Source organism: Podarcis cretensis, assembly GCF_951804945.1.
Source record: "Podarcis cretensis genome assembly, chromosome: 4".
Lineage (NCBI taxonomy): Eukaryota > Metazoa > Chordata > Lepidosauria > Squamata > Lacertidae > Podarcis > Podarcis cretensis.
Window position 1 is genome coordinate 51,407,118 of NC_137173.1, and position 26,284 is coordinate 51,433,401.

Genomic DNA, 26,284 nt, shown 5'->3' on the forward strand with positions numbered 1-26,284 from the left:
CAAGAGCTACCAATTTCATTTCAAGCAAGAACACCAGCAAGAGAAGATCAACCTGACTTGAATTGGATAGAAGTGCCCTCTTACAGCTCACCCCTTTCATCTGGCCTTGGAAAACTATCTTCTACCTTTCCCTGCTCCCACTCGCCTTTCCATGTGTGTGTTCTTTTAGTTTGTAAACCTGATGGCAGGGACAGTCTCTTTTTATTGAAGTGAGCCACTTTGGGAGACTGTTATTGTCTGAGAGTGGGATAAAAGCAGTAAATAATATTAAAAGGGGCAGAAGCAATATTTTAACACAGCTGAGACTGGGCATCAACTATGTCCGCTGCCTAATCCTAAAGGAGGAAAAACCCAAACAGCCCAATGAAGTCTGAGAATGCAGACTGATTGTTGGAGGAAAACAAGGTGAGGGACAGTGGAATGAAGCTGTCTTTCCAATGAGCAAACAAGGCACAGATTTACATTCAACAGAATTCAAATATTCACATTTGAACACTGAACTGTTTATTTAAATTACAACCGTGGGCCTATTCAACACCTCCAGCCACATTGCTGCTGCTTGTGTACTTGCTATCACATCACTTCTGCTCCTCTTCAAATTTGGGCTCTGTCATATGGGAAAAATGAAAGGAAGTGTCAGTTTATTTTCAAAGTGAAGTTTTCTAAATAGATAGTTTTACAACTTGATTCTATTGTCAATTTGCCAGAAATTAAGAACTGCAGCTTTAGCTACACAAATCTGCAAGAGAGGAGAGGGCCCATCAGCACTCTTGGAGCATAACACTTATTCCTTTTTAAATGCAGGTTCTCCACAGATGAGCAGTCTACTTCAGTGTAAATGGTGCAAAAGCCACACTTGCTTCCAAGGCAAGTTCCTACTACATGTAAATATTAGCTGCTTTACAAAGAGATGCATAGAGAGTATATGTATAGTTTATTGTTGTTGTTTCAGCCATCATTTCCCACAGGGTAAATATATACACTAATGCAGTACTGAGGAACAACATCAACCAAAATATCTATTTATATTAAAATATACATGTAACAACAACAACAATTTAATACACAAAATATATAATATACCAAAGGTTAAGAAATGATAAAAAATTAAAATACAAATGCTTCAAGGAATTAATAATTAAAATCATCCAGCTGCATAAACCCAGAAAACCAATAGGAACTAAATTGTTTAAAAATAAAGACGTTACACTGTCTTTTTGCTTGTTGATCTCAAATTTAAAAACATATATGTTATGGTGATACATTCGTATTCTTGTTCTCTACATAGTAATCTTAGCAGTCGGTTCTGTTTCCAGTAATAACGTTATGCATTCATACACACACACACACACACACACACACACACATATATATCAGGTACAACATTTGAGCCCATTTACAAACTCACTCTCTCATTCTCACTAGTTTACTGAAATATGTCTAAAAGCCAATCCTGAATATATATCGTAAGTCCCATCCCACAAAAGTATGCTTAAAAATATGTGAAAATATCTGCGGTTACTGACTGCAACCAGTTAGTAAAGGTTTTTTTAAATCACTTATTTTATTTAACATGGCATTTCTAATATTTCAATTATCAATTATCACGTTTTTACATTACTAAACGAGTCATAAAACTTAAAAGCTTACCCTGAAATTTGAATTCTGGAAATTTGGTCATATCTCCACCACCATACACCCGCTGGAGCTTGACCATTTGTTCATGCAAGCTTTTTTCATATTCTGGACCAGCATCAACAGGGCCACCAGTTTTCCTACAAATGCAAGAGTTAATTGAGCTTTGTTATATCTAGAGTGACGGATGGGGAAAGAATCTAAATAAATCACAAACACTTGGCGAACAGAGAACTTGTAGCACAAATAGAACAATTCAAGTACAGTGGTACCTCAGGTTAAGTACTTAATTCGTTCCGGAGGTCCGTTCTTAACCTGAAACTGTTCTTAACCTGAAGCACCACTTTAGCTAATGGGGCCTCCTGCTGCCGCCGCACGATTTCTGTTCTCATCCTGAAGCAAAGTTCTTAACCTGAGGTACTTTTTCTGAGTTAGTTAAATCCACCCTTCTGTGGAAGTCACTGAAGTCTAAAAGACAGAACAAAGAAATCTCAAACTGGAAAGGAGGCAGGAGCCAGCAAATCTTCCTTTTGATATTAGCACAGCTGCAGAAAAGCAAATATAAGCAGCTGCCCACAATGGAAGAGCATGGGGAAGATTTTCAGACAGCTGCTATCTGTTTTTTGGGGTGGTGGTGGAGGGTGGGTTAAGTTTTATTATTTAGAGCAACAACTCTGGTTAAGAGTGTCAGACTATGACCAAGGAGACCCAGAACAAATTCATGCTCAAATCTTAAAACTCATTGGGCCAGTCACAATCTCTCTAATGTACCTTGCAGGGATGTTGGGAGCATGGAAGGTGAGGAATAACCATGTATACTGCCTTTAACTCACTGGAGAAAAAGTGAGATATAAAATGGGATTAATAAGTATGGCTGAATTCCCCCCCCCCCTACATATCACAGGGGGAAATGTTTCATTGCTGGGAAAACTAAATCCTATAGCAACAATACAGACAGCACAACTTTCATATTTGTACTTTATTGTTTACCTAATAATTTGTGAACTTTGTGGAACAGCAACTGTTCAATGTTGAATAACTTCAGCATCCCATGAACAGTTGCTATGACTGACTATAGCAACAACTGTGCTAGGTATGCAAGACCATTATGTGGGAAATAGCATTCTGTTGCTTTTATTATATGTCAGGTAACAACTTCAAATAACAAGCTGTGTGCAAAGTTGAATCCAAATCATGCCTGCAAACAAATGAAGTGGGACTCACAGAGAGCCCCTTTGGCGCTGAGTAGCTCCCTGTTCAGAGAGTTGGCACTGAAAGTATGCCTTCAAAGGGGTTTGCATTCAGTACTGACAGCAAGTGCCCTCAAATGGAGGCCCCCTAATGCAGCTGATCAACAAGTCCTGAATGCAAAGAAAAAAATTGGAAGCTCACTTTAAGCTGCCAGTTGTTCTTTTGCGCCCATATTCTTACTTGCTCTGCAGCAAACTTCACATTTACGAATACTGCAGGCGGCATTGCCATGGTCAGGTTCCTGGTGTCTGTTTTTTATATATTTAAGAAGATTTACGCTCTACCTTTCATTCTAAAAGATTTTTAGAGGCAGCTTAAAAGACATTGTACAACTCAATGTAGGAGGAGCTGCTAAGGGATATCAATTACAATATCATGCTACGGACTAAAGGACTTTTAGGCTACAGCCCTAATATTATGTATATTATGTGGAGGAGGAATGGAGTGCTCTGTCCATTCTCTGTGCCCAGCATAGAAATACCGCAGGCTGCTGGAGGAGAGACAGAGCTCTCCATTGCTCCTCCACTTGCTCCCACCAGGCAAGTAACTTTTGAGAACTTATTCAAAAGTCTAATTTATGTGCCTGATTTAAAGCTTTAGATGAATTTACTCAACAGTTACCATATGATTCAGAACTTGATTACTTTCCACAAGCAAACAATTAACATAAGAAATACATTTATATCCAGATATATTTCATAGCAGGCTGTTATTACTGGGAGTCAAGTACTGTCCAAGAATAAAAAATATTGTACTTCCAACAATAAAAAAATTAAATGGAAAATTATCAAGATGCTCTCAAGATAATCAAATGACTGGAGCCTTGAAATTCTGCATTTACTACATTCACTTACTGGCTCTTTGTGTTATATTCTCTGATCTTGTCCAAAAAGAGTTTCTGCACAGGATCAAGTTCCTTTGCCTTATTAAAAGCAATGGCCGAAAAGCCGATGTTTCTACGCAAGTGGAAGGAGATTGCGGAACGGAAAACAGAAGAAAACCTGAAGAGCTTTTGGAGAATCATGATGTATTTGTAGAAGTTTCAGCTAGAAAGACAAAAGGATCTATCAGTTACATCTTACATACTTCTATTCCTATCTGAACCTCCCAACAGTTGGAGTTCCACTGGGGAAGCCCACTTTCAAGTTCAGCTGATTGGGACACCACAGTAGTTTCAACCAGACGCAGGGCATTCTAAGTTAGCACTGCACCATTTTGTGGCAGGGGTGCAATGGAATATGTACTGATTTTTTGTTTTGTTTAATGTTTCAATATTTCTTTCTGAAACTATCTGGTGACAAGCAGCATATAAGATTTGATGAAGAATTTGTAAGATGCTTGACACTATAACAGATAACCTAGTCCAGAGGTATAGAAACTTTTCCAGCCTGAGGGCCACATTACCAAATGGGCAACCTTCTGAGGATGGGTGAGGCAGGGGTTAAAAGGGGGCAAAGTTAGAAGTATAAGTGGGCAAAGCAACAAAAGCAACCCTTAACCTAATACAACACACTACATTCCAACAATATATGCATCAGGTTTCCTTAGTTCATGGACACAATCAGCCAGCCAAAACCATTTGAGAAGGGTGTGGAGCAGGTCCAGTGATGGGTGTTGGCTAGGAAAGAGTACTTGGGGCCCGATGGGCCTCATTCGACACCTCCCTGTTCCCCAGGCTCAAGATTCCCTCCCCACCTTCATCCAGCCAAAGTTAATGGGGAAAGTTAAATTTCCAACAGACTGCTCCCCCATGTCCATTAATTTGAATGGAACATTTCCACCACTGCTCCTTATTCTAATGGCTAAACTGAAACATTCTTAGCTTTTAAAAACAATTGATCAATAGAAGTTATGAAGTTCTTTTCTTGCATTCTCCTGACTCAAACAATACACCTTTAAAAATGCTTTAAAATTCCATAACTGCTTCTTAAGGGTGCTTAGGTCAGGGCGCCCACCCCATGCATTTGCATACACACACAGAGAGGCTGGACGCCTCAATGGCACCCCTCTGGAGGCTTCACCTGGGGCAAAAAAAAGTGGCTAGCCCCTCCCTCCCCCAATAGCTATGGCTTTGCTTAAGTAAACATCTCAGTCTAGACCAGTGTTTCCCAACCTTGGGCCTCCAGCTGTTTTTGGACTACAACTCCCATCATCCCTAGCTAGCAAGACCAGTGGTCAGGGATGATGGGAATTGTAGTTCCAAAACAGCTGGAGGCCCAAGGTTGGGAAACACTGGTCTAGACTATGTTCATGTGCAGAGTGACATCCTGGTTTTTCTCAGGGATAGCATTGTTTGGGGGCAGTTGCAGGTGGGAAACTAGGTCAGACAGAGAGTACCAAGCAAGAGCTCCAAGCAGAGGTTGGGTAACAGGAGCGTTTGGTCTAGAAACCTCCCAGGGCGGCAGCATTGTTGGGCATCTGACAAGGCCCAGTTTAGAACAGGGGTGTGGGCACACTGTCAATCCCGATCCTGCTGCTGCATTTCCTTGCCTGTTCATCTGTCCTCTTAACAGGATGCAGACCATGACAATAAGGAGAAACCAGACTCAGCCATCCACCACCCGCAAAAGCGAATGAACAGTTCTGACTGCGGGGGAATTGCACCCACACTCAGAGAGCATCCTTTATAAGCAAACCCCCACCTCCACCCTCCAAAAATCCCTGGGGAACCAGCACTGGTCCGTCCTTGCCCAATCTAGTCTAACCCAGATAGGTTCGCCTCCCGGAGGTCCCGTAAATCTCACGGTCGACCCATTAAAATACTGCGACTCCCTCACTTCGGAGACTGAAATTCTTCAGGGGAGCTGCGCTTATGGTTGATTTCCTACGATTCCCCCTCCTGAGATACCGCAGAAGCCTGCTAATTCAAAGGCCCGGCAAGGCGGTTAAACGCGGGTTAAACTTGAAGGCGGTTTCACACCGACTGAGGAGAACCAGTAAGGCCCAAGCGAACTCACCCGCCCGCTCGGCCTCCTCACCACCGCGCTCTCTCCCGTCCGGATTCAACCCCGCAGAGGAACCGCCGGTCACCTTGCCAGAGCTCGCAGTGACAGGGAGGGCCTGACTCGGCCCCGCCTCCAACAGGCGCAAAGAGCTTCGGGAGTTTTCTCTTTTGAACCCCCGGCCTTTCGACACAATTCTAAGCCGCCTCGCCGTACTTAAGCCTCAGATTCCCTTGCACCGGTCCCTCATAAAAGAGAAAGCAAGCCCGTTGAAAGGGGGGGGGAAGCGCCTCAGAAACAGCGACGTACCTCCTTTGCTTCTGTCCCCGCTTCACCGGAAACGGATGGATTCACTTCCGGCTTCAAGTAGGCGGGTGGGAAAAGAGCAAAAGCTAGTTTGAGTTTAACTGAGGCGCTTTCCTCGGGAGGCGGCGGCAGTTTCGCAAGGGACGCCGGGAGTTGTAGTTTTCGCCCCGACGCGGAGGGGGGGATTGTATGTGTGTGTGCGCTTTTCCCCCGCCAGGGCCCCGCGCGCAGCCTTCTCTGCCCGAGTGTGAGCGCGCTGCGGCCTTCTTCCCGCAGGGGCGGCGTGAGGGGCTCCGGTGGGGCTGATCCAGCCGCCGCGGCTGGAAAGTTTTTTTTTTCCTTTTAAAAAAAAAGGCGCGGGGAGGGGAAGCGGCGGGCGCTGCTCCGCCTGCTTTGGCGGGTTAGCGGGGTTTTGCGTTTTGTTTTTTTTGTGACGGAGGCTGAGGTGGCGGCGGCTGGTAAGTCCTGAGGCGCGAGACTTCGGGGCGCGCGGCTGGAAAGGGAGGGCGGGGGAGAAAGGGAAGCGCCTCGCGCTGTATCCGGGGGGGAAGGGGGGGTCTCGTGGCTTCCTCGCTTCTTGTGTTTTGTTTCCGTTTTCTGCCCCGCGCGGCGCGAGCCTCATTTCCGTTCCGAGTTCAAACAACAAGGAGGCGCCGCCGCGGGCGGAAGGGAGAGGAAGGCCTGGGCTGAGGCGGGATGGAGCCCTGCGCGCCTCAAGGGCCTCCTCGCCGCCATCGCCCCCGCGGCGGCGCCCTTTCCTTTCCTCCTCTCAAACGGCGGGGCGGGAAAGAGAGACGTCCCCGCTCGCCCTGCTCGTCATCCGCCATGGAAGAGGCCGCCGGAGTCCAAGGCCGCCTTCGCCTCCCTTGGGAAAAAGACGGGCCTGGCGGCGGGAGGAGCCGGCGGACATTTCGGGACCCTTCCCGCCGCCTCGCTCAGCCGCCGCCCCCTTCCCTCACTCCGTGTAACCTGGCGGGGTCATCTCAGCCGTTCGGCCTCCTGTCAAACGTCGGAGGAGTTATTTCAAAGCGAAGGAACATCACAACAACTTCATCCATCTCTCTCTCCATGTGTATCTGAAATGTGTACATGCGACAGCGAGGGTTATTCTGTGCCTTCCTTAAAATGCAAATCAAAGGTACCAGAGATTAGATCAGGAGAGCATGTAACTCAATTGGTTGGAGCATGATAATGTACGGGACGGCTACATATTCCTGCATTGCAGGGGGATGGACCAGTAGAGGATCCTTAGGGTCCCTTCCAACTCTGCGTTTCTAGGATTAGGTCTCTTCATAGATGTTTTGTTACATTAAGTGAAGCAGGCAGTACTGGCACCTGCTGAGATGCAATATTTTTATTTTTGGAACAAATGAAAATATATTGATCAGTGGCTTGTATACTGCTATGAAGTATACAGCATCCCCCTTACCCCGGTGCAGTTCTGTATGCACTAGTGTATGCACACTTCGAAAAGTGTTCCACCAATAAAACAGGAACGTACTTCCCTTTAGGTGTGTTTTAACATTGGGATGTTTTTACTCTTTTTTAAAGCAATACCTTAGTTTGACATCATTATGTTTACTTTGGAACCATGATTATGTGGCTTCAGAAAGAGATGGTCCAGGAACAAATAATCATAGTGTTTTGTTTTGGTTTTCAAGTGGCAATTACAGCAGTGTGCATAACTAGAAACAAATTGCTTACTTTATAAGAATAGCTCTTGCCCCAAAGTGTGAAGGTTTTTACCACTTTAGCAATATTTAAATCATACTGTGATCATTTCCCCAAATCTTGCAGCAACTTATATTAAATGAAATAACATCTTGAAAGTCCTCAGCTTCTTGAAAGTTATATTTTCCAGTTCTCTTTGGAGAAAGATCCAGCTGTGGCAAGTTAATAATATAAAGTCGAATGATAAATAGTGCATCGCTTCAGTGTTTCAGACAGAAACTGCTTCAAGCTGACTTCTAGACATTACTCATAATTCATAAGTTGCATGTCCTGCCTCTGAATTCAGCAGAGGAATGGAAAGATGAAAGGATATGAATGATTAGCCAACATTTGAGATGAAAAAACAGTGTTTTAAAAGAGACATCTGTTTTATACTGTATAAGCCTTTTTTTTTTTAAAGGATCTGAATCCACAAGCTACCAAACATCAGAATAATTTTAATGACAATGTTATTTTGATATATTAGTGGTCTTAACCATTAGCTCAGCACCCAGTTGAAATCTTTTTTAAAAAATAATATTTATTAAGAGTTTAAAGATTACAAAAAGAAAGAAAAAAATTAAACAAATCAACATAATAAAATACAAAAACAGAAACAAAAACACTACATAAAACATAGAATTAACAAAACAAAACAAAAACAATTAAAAACACTTCCAATATTTTCAATCTTAGCTTTCATTCACTTGTTTCATTGACTTCCTCACACCTCCCTTTTTGTATTCCACTTCAATTAACTGTTTCAGCAATTCCTTTCCATCTTCTTCTATTTTCTGTCCTATAATTAATCTTAACATATTCTAACCTTGTTTTTCCCCTTTAATGCATTAACAATCTATCTGTACCTAGTTCCTTATAACATTTCTGCCAAAGCCATATAACTTCATTCCACCATTTTTCTATAGCTCATTAATTTTACAATATTTCTGTAAATAATCTTTAAATTTTTTCCAATCTTCTTCCACCGACTCTTCTCCCTGGTCTCGGATTCTGCCAGTCATTTCCGCCAATTCAATATAGTCCATCAACTTCATCTGCCATTCTTCCCGGGTGGGTAAATCTTGTGTCTTCCAATACTTCGCGATGAGTATTCTTGCTGCTGTTGTTGCATACATAAAGAAAGTTCTGTCCTTCTTTGGCACCAATTGGCCGACCATGCCCAGGAGAAAGGCCTCTGGTTTCTTCAGAAAGGTATATTTAAATACCTTTTTCATTTCATTGTAAATCATCTCCCATAATGTCTTAATCCTTGGGCATGTCCACCAAAGGTGAAAGAATGTACCTTCAGTCTCATTACATTTCCAACATTTATTTTCGGGCAAATGGTAAATTTTTGCAAGCTTGACTGGTGTCATGTACCACCTGTAAATCATTTTCATTAAATTCTCTCTTAGGGCATTACATGCTGTAAATTTCATACCTGTGGTCCATAACTGTTCCCAGTCAGCCATCATAATGTTATGTCCAACATCTTGTGCCCATTTAATCATAGCAGATTTCACCATTTCATCCTGAGTATTCCATTTCAACAGCAAATTATACATTCTTGACAAATTCTTAATTTTGGGATCTAACAATTCTGTTTCCAATTTTGATTTTTCCACCTGGAAGCCAACTTTTTATCCAAATTATATGCCTCCATTATTTGGTAATAATGAAGCCAATCTCGCACTTTGTTTTTTAATTTTTCAAAACTCTGCAATTTTACCCTGTCTCCATCTTGTTCCAAAATTCCCCAATATTTCGGCCATTTGGCCTCCATATTGAGTATTTTCTGTGCCTTCGCTTCCATTGGTGACAACCATCTTGGGGTTTTATTTTCTAACAAATCTTTATATCTTATCCAAACATTAAACAATGCTTTCCTAACAATATGGTTTTTGAATGCTTTATGAGCTTTTACCTTATCATATCACAAATATGCATGCCAACATTGTTAAAACCTTCTAAATCCAGCACATCCGTGTTTTCAAGAAGCAGCCATTCTTTCAGCCAGCAAAAAGCAGCTGATTCATAGTAAAGTTTAAGGTCTGGCAGGGCAAATCTACCTCTTTCTTTAGCATCAGTTAAAATCTTAAATTTTATTCTAGGCTTCTTGCCCTGCCAGACAAATCTAGAAATGTCTCTCTGCCACTTCTTGAAACAATCCGTCTTGTCTATGATTTGCAATGTTTGAAACAAGAACAACATCCTTGGCAATACATTCATTTTTATCACAGCAATTCTGCCTAACAATGATAGCTTCAAATTTGACCATATTTCTAAGTCCTTTTTCACTTCAATCCAACATTTTTCATAATTATCCTTAAACAGATTCACATTCTTGGCAGTCATATTAACCCCTAAATATTTCACTTTCTTGACCAATGTTAATCCTGTCGCTTCCTGGAACTTCCCTCTCTCGTTCAGAGTTAAATTTTTCTCTAAAACCTTAGTTTTCATTTTGTTTAACTTAAAACCTGCTACCTGTCCAAATTCTTGAATCAGTTCCAGTACCCTTTTGGTACTAGATTCTGGCTCCTGTAAAGTCAAAGCACCCAGTTGAAATCTTGCTCCATATTTATGGCTTTGGATTGTGCCCTAAACCACCTATGCAGAAACCGCACTAGACCAATAGATCGTATTTTCAAGTGAAAAGTAAATGAATAAATAAAGTGTACTTATTTTGAACCTGTTATTTCTATTTATATGTAATGTGTAAAAACAAACAGACACATTTTATTTTGCAGGTTGCCTCTTGAAACATTTCAGCCATGACTAAAAGAGAAGCAGAAGAACTGATAGAAATAGAAATTGATGGAACAGAGAAACAAGAGTGCACTGAAGAAAGGTATATAATTTGAGTCCACAGGAGTGCACGCATGTATTGCTGTTTCGGGTTTTTTTGGAGCTGCATTTCAAATTCAGGAAAGAGAGCCCAAGTATTTACTGTAAATCCAGTTTAGAGTGTTGCAGTAGAAGAACAGTGGCTAATCTGCTGTTTGTGGGGGCCCGATGTATACATCCAAGCAAATTTTTCTGCCCAAACCCCACTGAATTTGGTATCAAAAAGTTAAAGACATTTCTGGGAAGGCAAATATTTAAATCCCAGCACCCTGATATTGATGCAAATCACTGCTCCCCAGTCATCAGATTGTTCATTTAACTAGCAGGGAGGAGCAGCAATACCCATCTTGTGCTGATCTGCTGGGGGGGGGGGGGAGCATTGTGCATGTTCATGTGAGTGTTGGGTGGCCACCTTCATCACTGGCATGTGGCCCATGGAAGGTTGGCAAAGGGTGAATGCAGCCCTTGGGCTGAATCAGATTAGCCCGCCTGGGATAGAATGTTGCCATAAAGAGGCCACGGAAAATGTCTAGCTGTATTTCAGTAACCCAAAGCTTTTTTCTTATGTTGGGTTCTATACGTTGAAATTCACCCACAGTGCAAAAATTCAAGTTTGTTGAATGTCAGATAACAAGTTGCTGATTGCTTTTTCTCCATTTTCTACTTCCTTTATTTCTGATAGAAACTTTTTCTTCTTTCACCAAAAGAAGCCAAACAAGGAGGAATTTCCATTTGAAAACTCCTGCTCATTTAACATCCTCCATATGAGATTAAGTCTCAACACTTACTCCACTGAGCTAATTTCTCCACTTGATCAAGGGCCAAAAAATCTAACTCTTGGAAGTCTCTCTGAGCATAAATAATCACAACTTTAAAATCATTTTGTTTCTTTCTTTTTTCCAGCTGTATAGTGATTAGATGTTTTCATTTGGCAGAAACCAAACTGTTTTTTGTTTTTTAAGAAAACATTTACTGCATGCATGTTTCTATAAAAACTGCAAGATAACTGTGCATAATATTTCTGTTTCACAAGCTTGTGGGCAAAGATTGGAGGGGGAAAAGATGGACAGATGCATCTCCCTCCCTACAGTTTTTCTAACTATATCTTTCTTAAAGGGTATACTACTTTACCTTAAAATACAATTAATTGTAAGTCAGGTTTAGGGGCTTTCAGGTTTAGGGGATTAATGGCTTAATCACTGCCATTATTTTTTGGTCCTTGGCCTGTTTCATTATAACCTGTGGAATCTTTGTGATACATGTCTTGCAGTTCCCTTGATATCTTTCCATTTGTGTATCTTTGTTACATAGCTATTATCTTGATCCCAGTTGTACTCTGCTAAAAAATTAGCAGATTCCTAGATTTTTTCATTAATTGCATGATTAGTCAGGTAGTACAGTGGTGCCTCACAAGACGAAAAGAATCCGTTCCACGATTCTCTTCGTCTAGCGGTTTTTTTGTCTTGCGAAGCAAGCCCATTGACGGATTAGCGCTATTAGCAGCTTAGCGGCTTAGCGGATCAGCTGATAAGCGGCTTAGCGGCTTAGAAAAAGGGGGGGAGGGGAAAAAACCCGCAGGAACTCGCAAGACATTTTCGTCTTGCGAAGCAAGCCCATAGGGAAATTTGTTTTGCGAAGCGCCTCCAAAACGGAAAACCCTTTCGTCTAGCGGGTTTTCCGTCTTGCGAGGCGTTCGTCTTGCGGGGCACCACTGTATTCAGATATGACAATGACCTAGATGTCATTGCAACTTTGCATCAACAGTAAGATTCTTCCCACTCCCCATTAAAGTCATGGTTTCTATGTCCCAATGCATTTTCAGTTCAGTGCAAGTTCAGATCGCTACAGAAAAACATACAGAGCAGTTAAGGGAGTTCAAATCCAGCTTCAGATATGTACTCAAAAATTGTTCCATTTAAAAACTTTCCAAATGAGGTTCAGGTCTCTTACTTGAATGTTTAGCACTAGCACATTCTAACAGTAGTTTTTGTTCAAATACAAGACCCCTTTTAAACTCTTTTGTTTCAGCATTGTTGAGCAAACTTACACCACTGCAGAATTTGTGAGTCAGGCTATTGATATCAATGAACCAGTTGGAAATCTTAAGAAACTACTGGAACCAAGACTTCAATGTTCTTTGGAAGCACATGAAATCTGCCTACAGGATATACAGGTATAGCAAAAGCATTACAGTTAAAAGTTTTAATATAAAGGATGGCCTATACTGAGTAGGACTCCTTTGATCTTCTGTCTACATTTTCTATTGGTGGTTTTATTCTTGTATATATTTATCAATATTAATTGATTGGAACACATTGCATAGAATATAATTATCTCTACCAGGGGATGCACATCAGTCAAGAGTAAAACGGACATAGATACGTGGCCACCTTTTTATTTAACTCAACAAAACTTTACCTCTGTATCATATCTAGCATATTTTTCAACAACTGAGACTTTTGTTTAGATCAGAGTTTTTGAGTAAGTAAGTTCTAACCAGATAAACATATTCAAGCTACAATTCACTCAGGAAAACAAAAGAGATTCAGGTTTATAAGCAAATATGGGAATGCTCAATTATAACAAGTAAGCTGGCCTGCCTTTTAGGTGATACATGCTAGAGGGCAGGGTAGAGCTGCAAAGAGACTGGTTTATCCTAAATAACTGTTTTGAAAGGCGAGTCCTGTCTTTGCTGTTGAAAACACACAGTATCTCAGGAGACAAAACTAGCCCCTGCCTGTAAAATAAAACCTTGCAATTTCCCCCCATATAATTTTATATGGATAATTGCAAAATATATATATAATGTTAAATAATATGTGTGTTTGAGGAGCAGGAAAGAAACGGCTATCTGGAAACACACAGGCCATATCCTCAGAAATATTAACTGAGTGGTCTAGAACAACAAAGCATGATCGAAGATATTGCAGAGCATACCTCCAATTGTGTTCAATAGGCCTCCCAAAACAAAGGCTATTGCAGTCTGGAGATCATATCTTTGATGCATGTTCAACACTGTGGTTTCAAAAGTGCTGTATGATAAGGGCATGTGATATATCTACATACCACTATGGTGACCTATCAGATGTTGTGTGGGAAGGATTCCATGAGAGAGGAAGGCCACTGAAGACAACCACCTGGAAAATCCCCCCAAGGGTGTTCTCCCATCAACTGTCCTGTCCTGATTGTTGTGAACAAACTCATAATAATAAGTTGACTACCTTTCTTTGAATTTCTATTTATCAAGCTGGATCCAGATCGTAGTCTTTTTGATCAAGGTGTCAAGACAGATGGAACAGTGCAGCTTAGTGTCCAAGTAATATCAAGGCAAGGTAAAAAACTAATTCTGCAGATTTATGATGTTTCCTGCATCTGGTGGAGATGTATGTTAAAAACAAGTACTATTTAGTGGCAGGGTTGGTATGCAGCCCTTGTTATTGACCTACAGTAATAGCTTTTTCTGTTCAAATATTATTTCTCAATGGTTGGATGTAAATATACACATTACAGCTTAGTTATTGTGAACTTACTACACAGGGTAAACTTTCATAGTAATACATGTCAGTGAGCAGATAAGAATGATTAATCTGGAAAATTGGTTTCCTTTTAGTGATTTGAAGGACTTTGTCGACTTGCAAATGCTTTTGCACAGCTTATTGATTATATAGAAGTTGATGCTTAAACCTGCATATGATTTTTTAAATGATGAAACTATAAGGTCAAAGTCGATATTGGGAGCTAGTGGGTAGAAAATGAGACAAAGTAAAAGTTGGTGAGCTGGGAATTCAGAGTTTGTATTTCACAAAATATTAATGAACAGCATTTTTTAGAATTTTAAATGTTAAAAGTGATGACACAGTATTGGAATGAAGCCTTTAAAATTGAAGTTAAAATGCCATTTATAAAGATTTAATTTTTAAGAGGGCTCTGAAATAAAATTATTTGCTCACTGGTTAATGTATGATTGCTGTTGTTTATTAATTGCCTTCTACATATGTCCCAAGGCAATGTGCAAAATATAATAAAAACAGGACTGTATAGTTAACCTTTTATCAGAACAGTATGAAGCAGAACAGAACAAATTAATCGTGTTCCAATTCAATACAATATAGGAATTGGAACACGATTAATTTGTTCTGTTCCACTTTGTGTAGTTTGCATTTTGTGTGGTGTTTTCTCAATTCTCTTTCTCTGTACAGGAATAGAACCAAAGTTAAACATCCTTGAAATTGTAAAGCCAGTAGAAACTGTTGAGGTCGTGATTGATCCAGATGCCCACCATACGGAAACTGAGGCACACCTTGTTGAAGAAGCTCAAGTGATAACACTGGATGGAACGAAACATATCACCACCATCTCTGATGAAACATCTGAACAAGTAACTCGTTGGGCTGCAGCATTAGAAGGCTACCGAAAAGAGCAGGAACGTCTAGGAATACCCTATGGTAATAAATTATATACAATGGCACATGTATATTTTTGTGGTTCTTTTCTCTATCTCCCCCTCCATTTGCAGATAGTTCTGCTTAGATGTCTGATTTGTAATAATGACAAAGTGATGTTGAATAAATATGGTGCACACTCAGTTTCTACTGTGAACATTTCATGTTGTCAGTTCAGCATCATTGCCAAGGGGGAATTGTATAAGCAGGGGGAATTCATAACCTCTTGTGCTGAGGTTTACATTTTCTCTGATGTATGCAGTAGTTCAGGGAGGGGGGAGATGCTGTGAAAATATAATTATTTTCTAATTGTCAAACTGTAGTAGCTAAACATTTCTTTGAGAGATTGGTTTGGACCTTGTGATCATCATCTGAGGCCCTTCTTTGTGTGCCTCCTCCATGAGAGGTCTGGAGGGTCAGAAAACAAGAGTGGACCTTTTCTGCCATGGCTCCTTATTTGTGGAATGCTCTCCCCAGGGAGGCTTGCCTGGCACCTTCATTACATATCTTTAGGCACCAGGTGAAAACAGTTTTCTATAACCAGATATTTAGCTGATTAACATTCTATGGCCTTTTAAATGTTTGTGGGAGCAGCGTTATTGCTTTGTTTTTGGTTGATTTGTATTTTGTGTTCTCATTTTTATGTTGTGAACTGCCCTGTGATCTTCAGGTGAATGGTGGTGTACAAATTTAGTAATCAATCAATCAGTCAGTCAGTCAGTCAGTCAGTCAGTCAGTCAGTCAGTCAATCAATCAATCACTGAAGCACTGGATAGTTCATGTCATTCAGTGTAGACAGCACTAGTAGAGAGCTGGATTGACTTGGCGGTCTGGTTCAGATGTAACACCAAATCTTATTTAACCGTTACAAGGATAAGCAAGTGAGCCTTGGGGTTGTTTACTCTCCTTTCTTCCTGTATATAGAAGGAGAGGAAGTTTGAAAGTTTAATGTCACTATTTAGAGTTTAACATTACCTCTGAATATGTGATATAGTAGTTTATTCCAATGACACCTAGTTCAGACATACCAGGATCACACTGGCTTCAGATCCTGGTGTGTTGACTAACTGTAGATAGAATAAAATATATTTTCGTATATTTGGACATAAAGAGGAATGGCAATTTGTTCAAAACCATGTCAAGAAGCTTTACATTTTCCTCCTTTCGCATGGAAAGGGGAGACTGAAGCAGTCGGAAGCGTTTTGTTGTGACATCTGAAGTTAGCAGCTATCAGTCATCTCCATAAATTTATATGTTCAACATAATGATGTAGTCATGGATCTTTGAAAAAAGACTACACAAGTCCATGAGTTACCACTATGTCTCTGAAAATGGTTGTCATAATAAAGCTATTTTCTGAAAACTTGATGCTTAGTTAAGTATAGATCTGAAAGTAGTTGGAAAGTAAGATTTTCATAGATAATATATCAGAATTCCTTTTCTTTATTATTGCTTCAGCTGCATGAACCTGCCATCCGTTGGGCTTTTATGTTCATTTTAAGAATACTTTGTTTGAATGTATGCTGATGATGGTCTAACATAGCCTGTTGCAACATTGGGAAAAATAAGTAGAATATTTCTCTTCTTTCCTAGATCCAGTACAGTGGTCAACTGACCAGGTACTGCACTGGGTAGTATGGGTGATGAAGGAGTTCAGCATGACAGACATAGATCTCAATACTCTTAGCATTCCTGGGAGAGAGTTGTGCAGCCTCAGTCAAGAGGACTTCTTCCAGAGGGTCCCTCGGGGAGAAATCCTTTGGAGCCACCTGGAACTTCTTCGAAAATGTATGTGAGTTTTCTCAACAAGTATCTTGTTTGATTTTTTAAAATAAAGTTTTTAAATACAGTGGTACCTCGGGTTACATACGCTTCAGGTTACAGACTCCGCTAACCCAGAAATAGTGCTTTAGGTTAAGAACTTTGCTTCAGGATGAGAACAGAAATTGTGCTCCGGCGGCGCGGCAGCAACAGGAGGCCCCATTAGCTAAAGTGGTGGTTCAGGTTAAGAACAGTTTCAGGTTAAGTACGGACCTCCAGCACAAATTAAATACTTAACCCGAGGTACCACTGTAAAAAGTCTACATCATGGCAGTCCTAGTTACCAAGTAATGTATGCATTCAGTCACTATGACTTAAAATGCTACAGACACTTTAGGGCTCTGTACACATAGCACAATTCAAATTGTAAGGGTTCTGTATGTATCAGCTTCTAGACACAGATAATTTAAACACTATAGTAGTTTAGTTTTCTCAAGATGCAAGTATTCTTAGCATCAGGAGAAGAGTTACTGATAATTTAAAGTAAGATTTAAATCATTCTTCAATCTCTATTAGAATCTAAGTGCTTCTATACTTCCTACCCCTCTTTTAGTTAAAAATATTTATGAGGCAACAGAAGGTAATTACTTAAAATTACCAGATATGAAAGAAATGTGAAATGCAGAATTGCCTATAAATCTAATAACATTATAAATTTTATAGATGTGTATTTCTTTTTTCCTTTCCCTGCATGGCCTTTAGACTTCAAGCATGTTCCTAATTCTTATATTCTTTATAAAATTAGCACTTTCCTTTGTCCTTTCCTCATTTTTTCAAGTGAAAATGTTGCCAAAGTTTAGTATTTAATATTTTTCTTGTGTATCCAGATGTGCTGGCTAGTCAAGAACACTCTGGAGAAATAGCAACAGTTACTATTGATCAACGTAAGTTGTCATTCTGTGATTTTTTTTTAAAGAAATAGTATTTTCAACAGAGTCATATCATAGTCTATATAAAAATGCTTGAACTTGGAAGCTGATCTTTAACCTTTTAAAAACAGAATCAAATTGAAATTAAGAACATTTGTCTCTAATGGTACATTCGCACTGGCACCTGACCAGTGAACCAGGAGGTGTATTCCCATTGCTGTGGGGCTTTAATATTGAGCAGTAGTTCAATATTAAATTATTCCTGGATTATCTAGCACCAGCTTACTGGCATTTCTCATGGGATACTTTAAAAAGAGAGTGCAAACAATTTGGGAGTAGAGAGTAACTAATAAGGTCTGTACTCCTGGGCAGAGTGAGTTTGGAAAGGTTATTATTTCTATGGTGCTTTCACCCACAGTTTTTTACTTTTACTGGAAAAGACTTTGGATAGTTGTTATTTTCTTCTTAGTTTGGGAGCAAATAAAGAGCAACAAAAGTTTTATTGAAGTGGCACTACAAAAGGTACAAAGCGTCAGTATCAAGCTCACCTGTTTGCTTCTCTTGGCTAGTAGAAGCAGAATACAGTCGTATCTTGGTTGTCGAACGCCGTGTGACTTGAACGTTTTGGCTCCCGAACGCTGCCGACCCGGAAGTGAGTGTTCCGGATTGCAAATGTTCTTTGGAACCTGAACATCCAATGCGGCTTCCGCAGCCAATCGTAAGCGATGCATTGGTTTTCAAACGTTTTCAGAAGTTGAACGGACTTCTGGAACGGATTCCGTTCGAGAACCAAGGTGTGACTATACATGCAAAATCGGAAGGTATTTGCATAAATTAGAGTAGTCACAAAATTTGGGGTAACATTGATGCACACTTCAGATTTGTGGTGGCAGAGCCCTCAAGCTTTTCAATAAAAATATAAAAATGATCGTATAGACTGGGGTAGGGAATAGGATTTGGCTGGCAGGTGAGATGCTATGCTCCCTCATCCTCCACAGGACACTTTGACAGGTGACTTGGGCTGACTGCTATCACATCACCTGACATCAACATGATATCAGGTGACCCTGTTTCAAAGGAAAGAATCAGGAGCACGCTCTTAAGAGTGCCTGCATGGAGGCTCAGTGGTCTGCAGAAAGAACCAGAATTTTTAGGAATACTCTATGGTAGTAAATTACATGCTGTGGCACCTATATATATCTTTGTAGTTATCTCTCTCCTCTCTCCAAATAGACTTGAACTCAAGCTGGGTTGCAGAGGATGATACCTGCTGAAATAAGCTTTCTTATTGATACTGTCTTAACTCCATTTGGGATAAGCTGGAGCCTGCAGACTCTTTGAGTACCCCTTATCCCAGCAGGGTTCTCAGTCAGTGCTGATTGGCACCAACTGCAAACTTAGATTTTGTATGAGGCAGGTGGCCATGACTTTGGTATACCAACTTTATGGGCCCAATAACGAACCTAGGTGGGCCTGATTTGGCCCATGAGTCAAAGGTTCCCCCTCTACAGACTAGTTGACAAGCCGTCACTACTTCACAACTCAGAAATTCATTTTGTGTGTAATACAAACTCTTTAATTATACAGAGGTTGGTTTCCCTAGTTATGCAGACCAACTGAAAGATTTGCTGTGCCAAAAATCACGGTTTCTGATGCAGCATTGTAACTAATAATAATAAAAAATGAAAATACTTTGGTGTTCCAGACATATTTCTGTAGGGAACTAACTCTATCACAAATGTTTATTTCCAAGTGCCAGGCAATGACACCATTTTTCAGATGACTTATTGATAATGCTGTTGGACGTTATCTGGTCTTTGGTTATAGAAGGGCTGAATAAAGCTGTTTGTATACTCTTCAGAGAAAATATTAAAACTATTCTATCTCCAGTTCAATATCCCTTCATCGGTATAGTGCAGATTACTGGAGCTAAAGTTTAAGAAAATGATCTCATAATGTAAATTCACCAGCATTTGTAATATTTTATTACATGTTCCTCTGTTCTTTAACTAGCTCATATGATTATATTCCATGTCAAATGTCTATAATATCTTGGGCTGTTCTTGTGTCTTGGTGTCTGACATGGGAATTTCTGCTTATGCATCTAATACCCATTTTTAATCTTATGTTTTCTCTGTAGCTGTGCAGATTATTCCAGCATCTGTACAGCCCGCTACTCCAACCACTATTAAAGTCATCAACAGCAGTGCAAAGACAGCAAAAGTGCAGAGAGCACCAAGGATTTCTGGAGAAGATAGAAGTTCACCTGGGAACAGAACAGGTATTTTCTTTTAACTAAAACCAAAAGATTTTAAGTATCCATATAGTATGAATACTCCAGTCCATAGAGAGACTGTAGAATTTGTTAGTATCTTAGAAGAACAAAGGTCAGTTTTATTTGAATGAGCAAAGTTCCTATTTCTTAAAATAATTTATCTCAACCTGAAGTCTCTTGGAGGGAGAAGAACCATCAAGACAGAAAAAATAATGATTTCATAGCTGGTAGATAAAATACTGCCCAACTTGTGCAACAGAGAGAATAGACACAACAAAAATAGATTTTAAAATTTACATTAATGAAAGATACAAACTCCATAAAGCTATTTTTTTTAAAAGGTTGGGGTATGAGGTTTTTAATACACCAGTGTATTGATTGCAGATTTGCTTCAGGTTAAGGGTAATTTTTCTACAATAGTAGGGTAATAGGACCCATTAAAATGGAACACAATGTAAGCAAGCTTTCAAGTTATTATCAGTCAGGATATTTACTTTATTCTTGAATATATTTTATGTTTAATTTCTTACCCCAAGGAGTTTAGCTTACTGGAAAGCTTATTCACTTAAAACATTTTAGTCTATTTCACAAGTGAGGCTCATAATAAGATGAAAAACATGGTTTTACATTTGCATTTTAACCATTTCATTCTCAATAGGAAACAATGGCCAGATCCAACTCTGGCAATTTTTGCTTGAGCTTCTGACTGACAAAGATGCTCGAGACTGCATTTCATGGGTTGGCGATGAAGGAGAGTTCAAACTAAATCAACCAGAGCTAGTTGCACAGAAATGGGGACAACGTAAAAATAAACCTACTATGAACTATGAGAAACTCAGCCGTGCTTTACGGTAAGTTAAGAACATAAGAACTGCTTATACTGGATCAGATCAGAGTCTGATTCTAACAGTAACCCCCAGTTGCCCATGGAACTTCAGAAACAGAGCATGAAGGTGATGGCTTTCCTGTTGTTTGTCCCTGGCATGTGGTATTCTAAGGTACACTGCTTTTGAATATTCTGGTTCTATTTACATTCCATGAATTTTCTAATTCCCTTTTAAGCTTTAATGGCCATATCCACATCCTGTGGTAGCGAATTCTTTACGTTAACTATGCATTATGTGAAGAAGTACTTCCTTTGGTGTGTCATAAGTCCAGTGTCAATTTATGAAGAATAATTAATTAATTAAATTGAATACTGCTCATCATATTGATTTAGACAATACTTTAAAGTGGCTTCCCCTTCTGAATGTGTGGACTTCAGTGAATTATTAACTTTAATTAACTGCATGCTGTTACATATATTAACTGTGCTTTATAGCCAGCTAAATACTCTAGGAAAGTCAGCTGAAGGCAAAATTTAACTATTGGCATCTATTCAGTGTAATAAGGCTATATGTCTAGATGTTGAAAATTTAACTAAACCCATAATCCCTCAGCTTCCAATGGTGAATACACACTATTATTTTCCACAAAACCATAATGACAATGTACATGCAGCCCATCTCCTGAATGTGTTCCATGTTGTCCTATCACAAGCATGGTGATTCTGTTGTGCATTCAGTGGTGTTGAACTCCACAAGACCCAGTTTCATGCATAAAGCAGTGGCAAAGTAGATTCTTTCTGCTGCATAGGTTAAATTGAGCAAACAAGTATGCAAGGCTGCATATATCAGAAGACTCATTTGCACTGACTGTTGGTTTCTCTAAGTGATAAGAAAGTAGGCTCAAGTGTCCATCTGAAGCCTCCATGCAGATAGACATTCTCAAACAGTTGAGGCTGCACTGTAATTCAGGGCCTACAAAAGGAAAATAAGTTTGTGATGGTCTGCAAAGTCATCCTTACATTTTGCCACCTTCGAGATCTTGTTAGATGTGAGGCAAGGGGCATGCTTTAAGTTAGAAAGGCAGCTTATTTTTCCCTTTATCAAATTTTATAGTTATCATCCGTGTTAGTTATCATCAGTTACTTTTTCAAGGAATTTTTGTTCCCTTTTTTCTAAATGAAGGTATTACTACGATGGAGACATGATCTGCAAAGTGCAAGGCAAGAGGTTTGTATACAAATTTGTCTGTGACTTGAAGACTCTCATTGGGTACAGCGCAGCAGAGTTGAACCGGTTGGTCACGGAGTGTGAACAAAAGAAACTGGCAAAGATGCAACTCCATGGTATTGCACAACCCGTCACAGCAGTTGCACTGGCTACGGCATCTCTGCAAACAGAAAAAGATAACTGAGTACCAGGACCTAAAAGCTTGGGAGCATGAGGCCTTTCTTGTATATTGAGCAGTTTCTGGTCCTAAAATGGGAGCTACTTCATTCCTTGGCAGTTCAATATGATGCATGGTTTTTCTACGGAGAACTGAGACTCCCATAAATTTGGATCTTTTTCACGTAAAGGTATATATTTCATGTATGTTAAAGGCACTCCAGATTCTTCAGCATGAAGACAGACATGATGTGACAAGTTGCTGGATCGGTAAGAGAGCTCAAAATTGGTTGGTGCCATGTTATGCCATATTCACAATTTGTCCAGCGTTTCGAGAAATTGAAGCATATTTACATGGTGTAAACCTGTCAATATTTGAATTTAGTTCTCTGCACTTCCATTTCTAAGCTACCAAATTAAAAGCAATGCATTTCCAGAGGTAAGGCAGCTACTCTTAACCATGCTCATTATCTAAGCATGTCAGGCTGTAGAAAACACACTGAAAAGTACCATGCTCCTAAGATGATTTCTCATCGCAAAAGAAGTGTACTATAGGCAGAATTGGGAGATCACTGCTGAAGAGAAATCCAAATTTAAGTCCAGCAAGGTCTAAAACCAATTATGAGTATTTTGATAAAATATGTAGATAACGTGTATTTGAGGGAAAGTGCTTAACTATCTTGAGAGACATTGCTAAGCTTAATGTCTGGCACAAAAAAGTTTTCCACATTGTTCCTATTACGAGATTAAAAACTTGAAATGCTGTCTCTCATCCAAAGAATAGGTTTTGTTTTGTTTTAATCTACACTGCAGAGTATATCAGCTGATTCTGCTTATACGCAGTGTAGCTGACTTTGATTTGAAGACTTAAGTTAATCACAGAGAGAAGCCCCTACCTGTTGAGAAATAAAATGTAATCTGCAGGTAAATTGATAAGAAAAGAAGTTTGACTTCTCAATGTTATGTAGACCTCTGTATTAAGATACCGAAAAATGCAGTTTTCTTTAAATTACTTAAATTTCCAAGCTGTTGTTATCATGCTTTGGAAAGAAAAGGGTGTGTATCACTCATAGTTAATTAATTTGATAACATTTTTTAAAAGATAACCAAATTAAATCTAGATGAGCTTATGCTATTTTTCTTCGTCTTCCCTTTGTTTGGTATAAATATCCCTTTGTTCTGAATGTAGGCTTTTTGTTGAATCATCACAATTAGAAGAACAAACTTGTTTAAAGTTGTGGTTTCACTTAACAATCAGTGAAAGTGCAGATGTTAAACAGGGCCTTCATCTGTAAGAGCAAATCACTCACGAGCTGAAAAACAGGCTTACAGTAAAAAGCACTGAACATAAAATGTAGCTTAGTCTTGGGAATGCAAGATTGTAGCTGTAGTTACAGCTCGACTCATTTGCTTATTTTCAGACTGCTTAGAAACATAGAAGATATTCTGGTATTTAAACACCTTTGGGTGACATTTGATGTTTCTGATGGCCGGTTAAGTCCATTGACTCCAGAGGGACTTGTATTTAACATTACAGGATTGCAGTTTAAGTTACACTAATATTTTATGCTGTTAGTCAAGCTGGTTAAGAATATATTTTCTCTCAAAAAACCCACTTTAATCCTATATCAAGAGTTTGAACTCTCCTATGCATCACTGGAGCCATTAGTCCATAGCTGGGGTGGGAAGGGGAGGGAAGAGAAGCTGCATTCCTAAAAATAAGGGTTTGGACATTTTATGTAGTGCTAAGGAAGACAAGCAACATAACTTACATTACTAGTTCATATGCATCTCTTTAAGATGTGTTTGAAGTGTACAGACACCTAATTTTTCCCTGTAAAAGAAGGCCGCCGGTAAACCTTGGGATAGACAAGGGTGACCACAAATTACATATATTAATGCTGTCATAAATATACTCTCAGCTATGCACATAATTGCACATAACAGAATAAGCCATATTAGTAAACATGGCACATGGCCTTTTATTATATATACATTGGATTTGTTTTCTGAATTTTAAAATTTCATTATACTTCCTTTGTAAGTTTGCTGCACTTCTTGTAATATTTCCCCCATGTATAGAGTACTGATGTGTTTTAAAAACAGTACATACGTGTCAGATTTATTGTGGGGACAATCTGTGACTAATCGAGGTCTTCAGTAAGGTATGGATTATTGTATGTCAAATAGCATTGTGTGGCTGTCAGAAGAAAAATATAGAAGGTATATTCCCAATTTTTTGTAAAATGGAGGGGTTTTTGCATACATTTTTACTCTTTAAGGACACATATTCTGCTAATTATGTATTTCTTTTGTGTTGAATTTTACATAAAACAATTATTTTCTATTTTTACTCTAAAATATTTGTGCATAAAATTGTCAATATAGTAAAGTAAGAAAATAAAATTTTACACAACAAAATGTTTTGTCTTCTGTACATTCACAAAGTGTATATAACTTTTTGCAGTGTTTTCTTAGTAAATTTAGTAGATGTGACATGTAGTAGAAAAGGAAGAGAGAATGCAAATGATAAAAAATATCATTACTCCAGCATTTCTGCAGTTTGTTCATCTCTTAAATTCATTGGTAGACATTTTGCTTGATTGCAAAACAAATGTCAAGCTGTAAAATGGTGCTTTCCTTTCTTCATCTGGGTAGACTTCCATAAAGCCCCAAAATTTCTTGTAAAGAAGCTGAAGGAACATTCTTTCACCTCTGGTGGACTTGCCCTAGAGTGAAGGCTTTCTGGGAAATGATATATAATGAGCTGAAAAAGGTATTTAAGTATACCTTCACTAAGAAACCAGAGGCCTTCCTTTTGGGTATTGTCGGCCAAAAGGTGTTAAGGAAGGATCAAACATTTTTTATGTATGCAACAACAGCAGCAAGGATACTTATTGCTAAGCATTGGAAAACCCAAGATTTACCCACACTGGAAGATTGGCAGATGCAGCTGATAGACTATATGGAACTAGCCGAGATGACTGGCAGAATCCGAGACCTGGGTGAAGAGAAAGTTGAAGAAGACTGGAAGAAATTTAAGATTTATTTTAAAAAAGTATTGTAATTTGGTTGAATGTTAAGAAGGATGCTAGATCATAAATAATTGACCACCACTAAATTAGATGGAATCAGGACGATAAGCTAATCAAGGTAAATATAAACCATTTGGAGAATGAATAGATTATGTTTAAAAGAATGGGACCTAGGAATATAAACAAGATGATAATTTGCTGGTTAAAATTTAAGACGATGTAAGTGGGAGTGGGAGATGTGAGGGAGTCCAAGAGGTTTTGAAAATATGTCATGATATATGTTATATTGTTGATTTTTGCATTTGTATTTAAAAACTCTAATAAATATTTATAAAAAAAAAAAAATTGCTCTGGGAATTCCCCCAGACCTAAGAAGCCGATTTTGGGGTCACACAAATGGCTACAGGGAGGAAGAAAAAATCCATTGTGCAGGTTGAAATTGTATGAACTGCCACTGGATGTCACCCGGTGTAACTTCAGCATAATTTCAGTGTTTGCAATAATAGTAATGGGTAATTCTTGCAAAATAATGGCACTAAGGAAATCGGTAAAGTTCCTAAGACAACAGTGCTTCAGTTTGTGTATACAACGAATATATCTTAAGTTGGATTTCTTCACCTTTTTACTATCTGAGTTAGCATCATTATTTTTCAGTCTTATGTATATTGTCACAAATGCTCTAGTCTGCTTCTGCTGTTGCTCTGAACCCCAGCAGAGCCCATCTTGGCTAGTCTGGAAGCGTACCTGTAAAACAGCAGAATAACCTCTATTCTTGCTGGATTATTTCACTGCATGTATCAGTGGTACTTTTTCAGTCCTACAGCATCCCAAACTCACAGGAGTTGTATTTAAAAGCAGCAGGATAAAATAATAGGCTGTGGGGGCAGCTCTGCAAAGCAGCTTGTAGATTTGAGCTATTTTTGTTAAACATCTTGTGCCTT

The 26,284-nt window shown here is 39.2% G+C and overlaps 2 protein-coding genes across 5 annotated transcripts; one reads left to right on the forward strand and one right to left on the reverse strand.

Moving 5' to 3' along the window:
- Positions 1-457: 457 nt before the first annotated feature.
- ATP5PF (ATP synthase peripheral stalk subunit F6) lies at positions 458-3,910 on the reverse strand (the record flags this gene model as incomplete). Its single annotated transcript, XM_079972110.1, has 3 exons — positions 458-607; positions 1,651-1,775; positions 3,741-3,910. The coding sequence occupies 3 exons, from the start codon at positions 3,908-3,910 to the stop codon at positions 579-581; spliced, it is 324 nt and encodes a 107-aa protein (XP_079828236.1). The 3' UTR covers positions 458-578.
- Positions 3,805-24,729, forward strand: GABPA (GA binding protein transcription factor subunit alpha). 4 transcript variants are annotated; one of them, XM_079972060.1, is made up of 11 exons: positions 3,805-3,925; positions 6,130-6,592; positions 10,595-10,695; positions 12,720-12,864; positions 13,939-14,023; positions 14,891-15,136; positions 16,727-16,921; positions 17,782-17,838; positions 19,964-20,104; positions 20,757-20,949; positions 22,108-24,729. In XM_079972060.1, the coding sequence occupies exons 3-11, from the start codon at positions 10,619-10,621 to the stop codon at positions 22,334-22,336; spliced, it is 1,368 nt and encodes a 455-aa protein (XP_079828186.1). In that variant the 5' UTR covers positions 3,805-3,925; positions 6,130-6,592; positions 10,595-10,618; the 3' UTR covers positions 22,337-24,729. The 4 variants fall into 4 exon arrangements, with proteins under 4 accessions (XP_079828186.1, XP_079828189.1, XP_079828187.1 ...); XM_079972061.1 differs by lacking the exons at positions 3,805-3,925; positions 6,130-6,592 and adding an exon at positions 6,703-7,272; XM_079972062.1 differs by lacking the exons at positions 3,805-3,925; positions 6,130-6,592 and adding an exon at positions 6,703-7,245.
- The last annotated feature ends 1,555 nt before the right edge of the window (positions 24,730-26,284 follow it).

Bases quoted from the DNA above. Each gene is read 5' to 3' on its own strand.
- GABPA (XM_079972060.1), top strand. From the start codon at position 10,619: ATGACTAAAAGAGAAGCAGAAGAACTGATAGAAATAGAAATTGATGGA. The intron at 10,696-12,719 runs GTATATAATTTG...CTTTTGTTTCAG, and splicing joins CAAGAGTGCACTGAAGAAAG to CATTGTTGAGCAAACTTACA. The intron at 15,137-16,726 runs GTAATAAATTAT...CTTCTTTCCTAG, and splicing joins ACGTCTAGGAATACCCTATG to ATCCAGTACAGTGGTCAACT.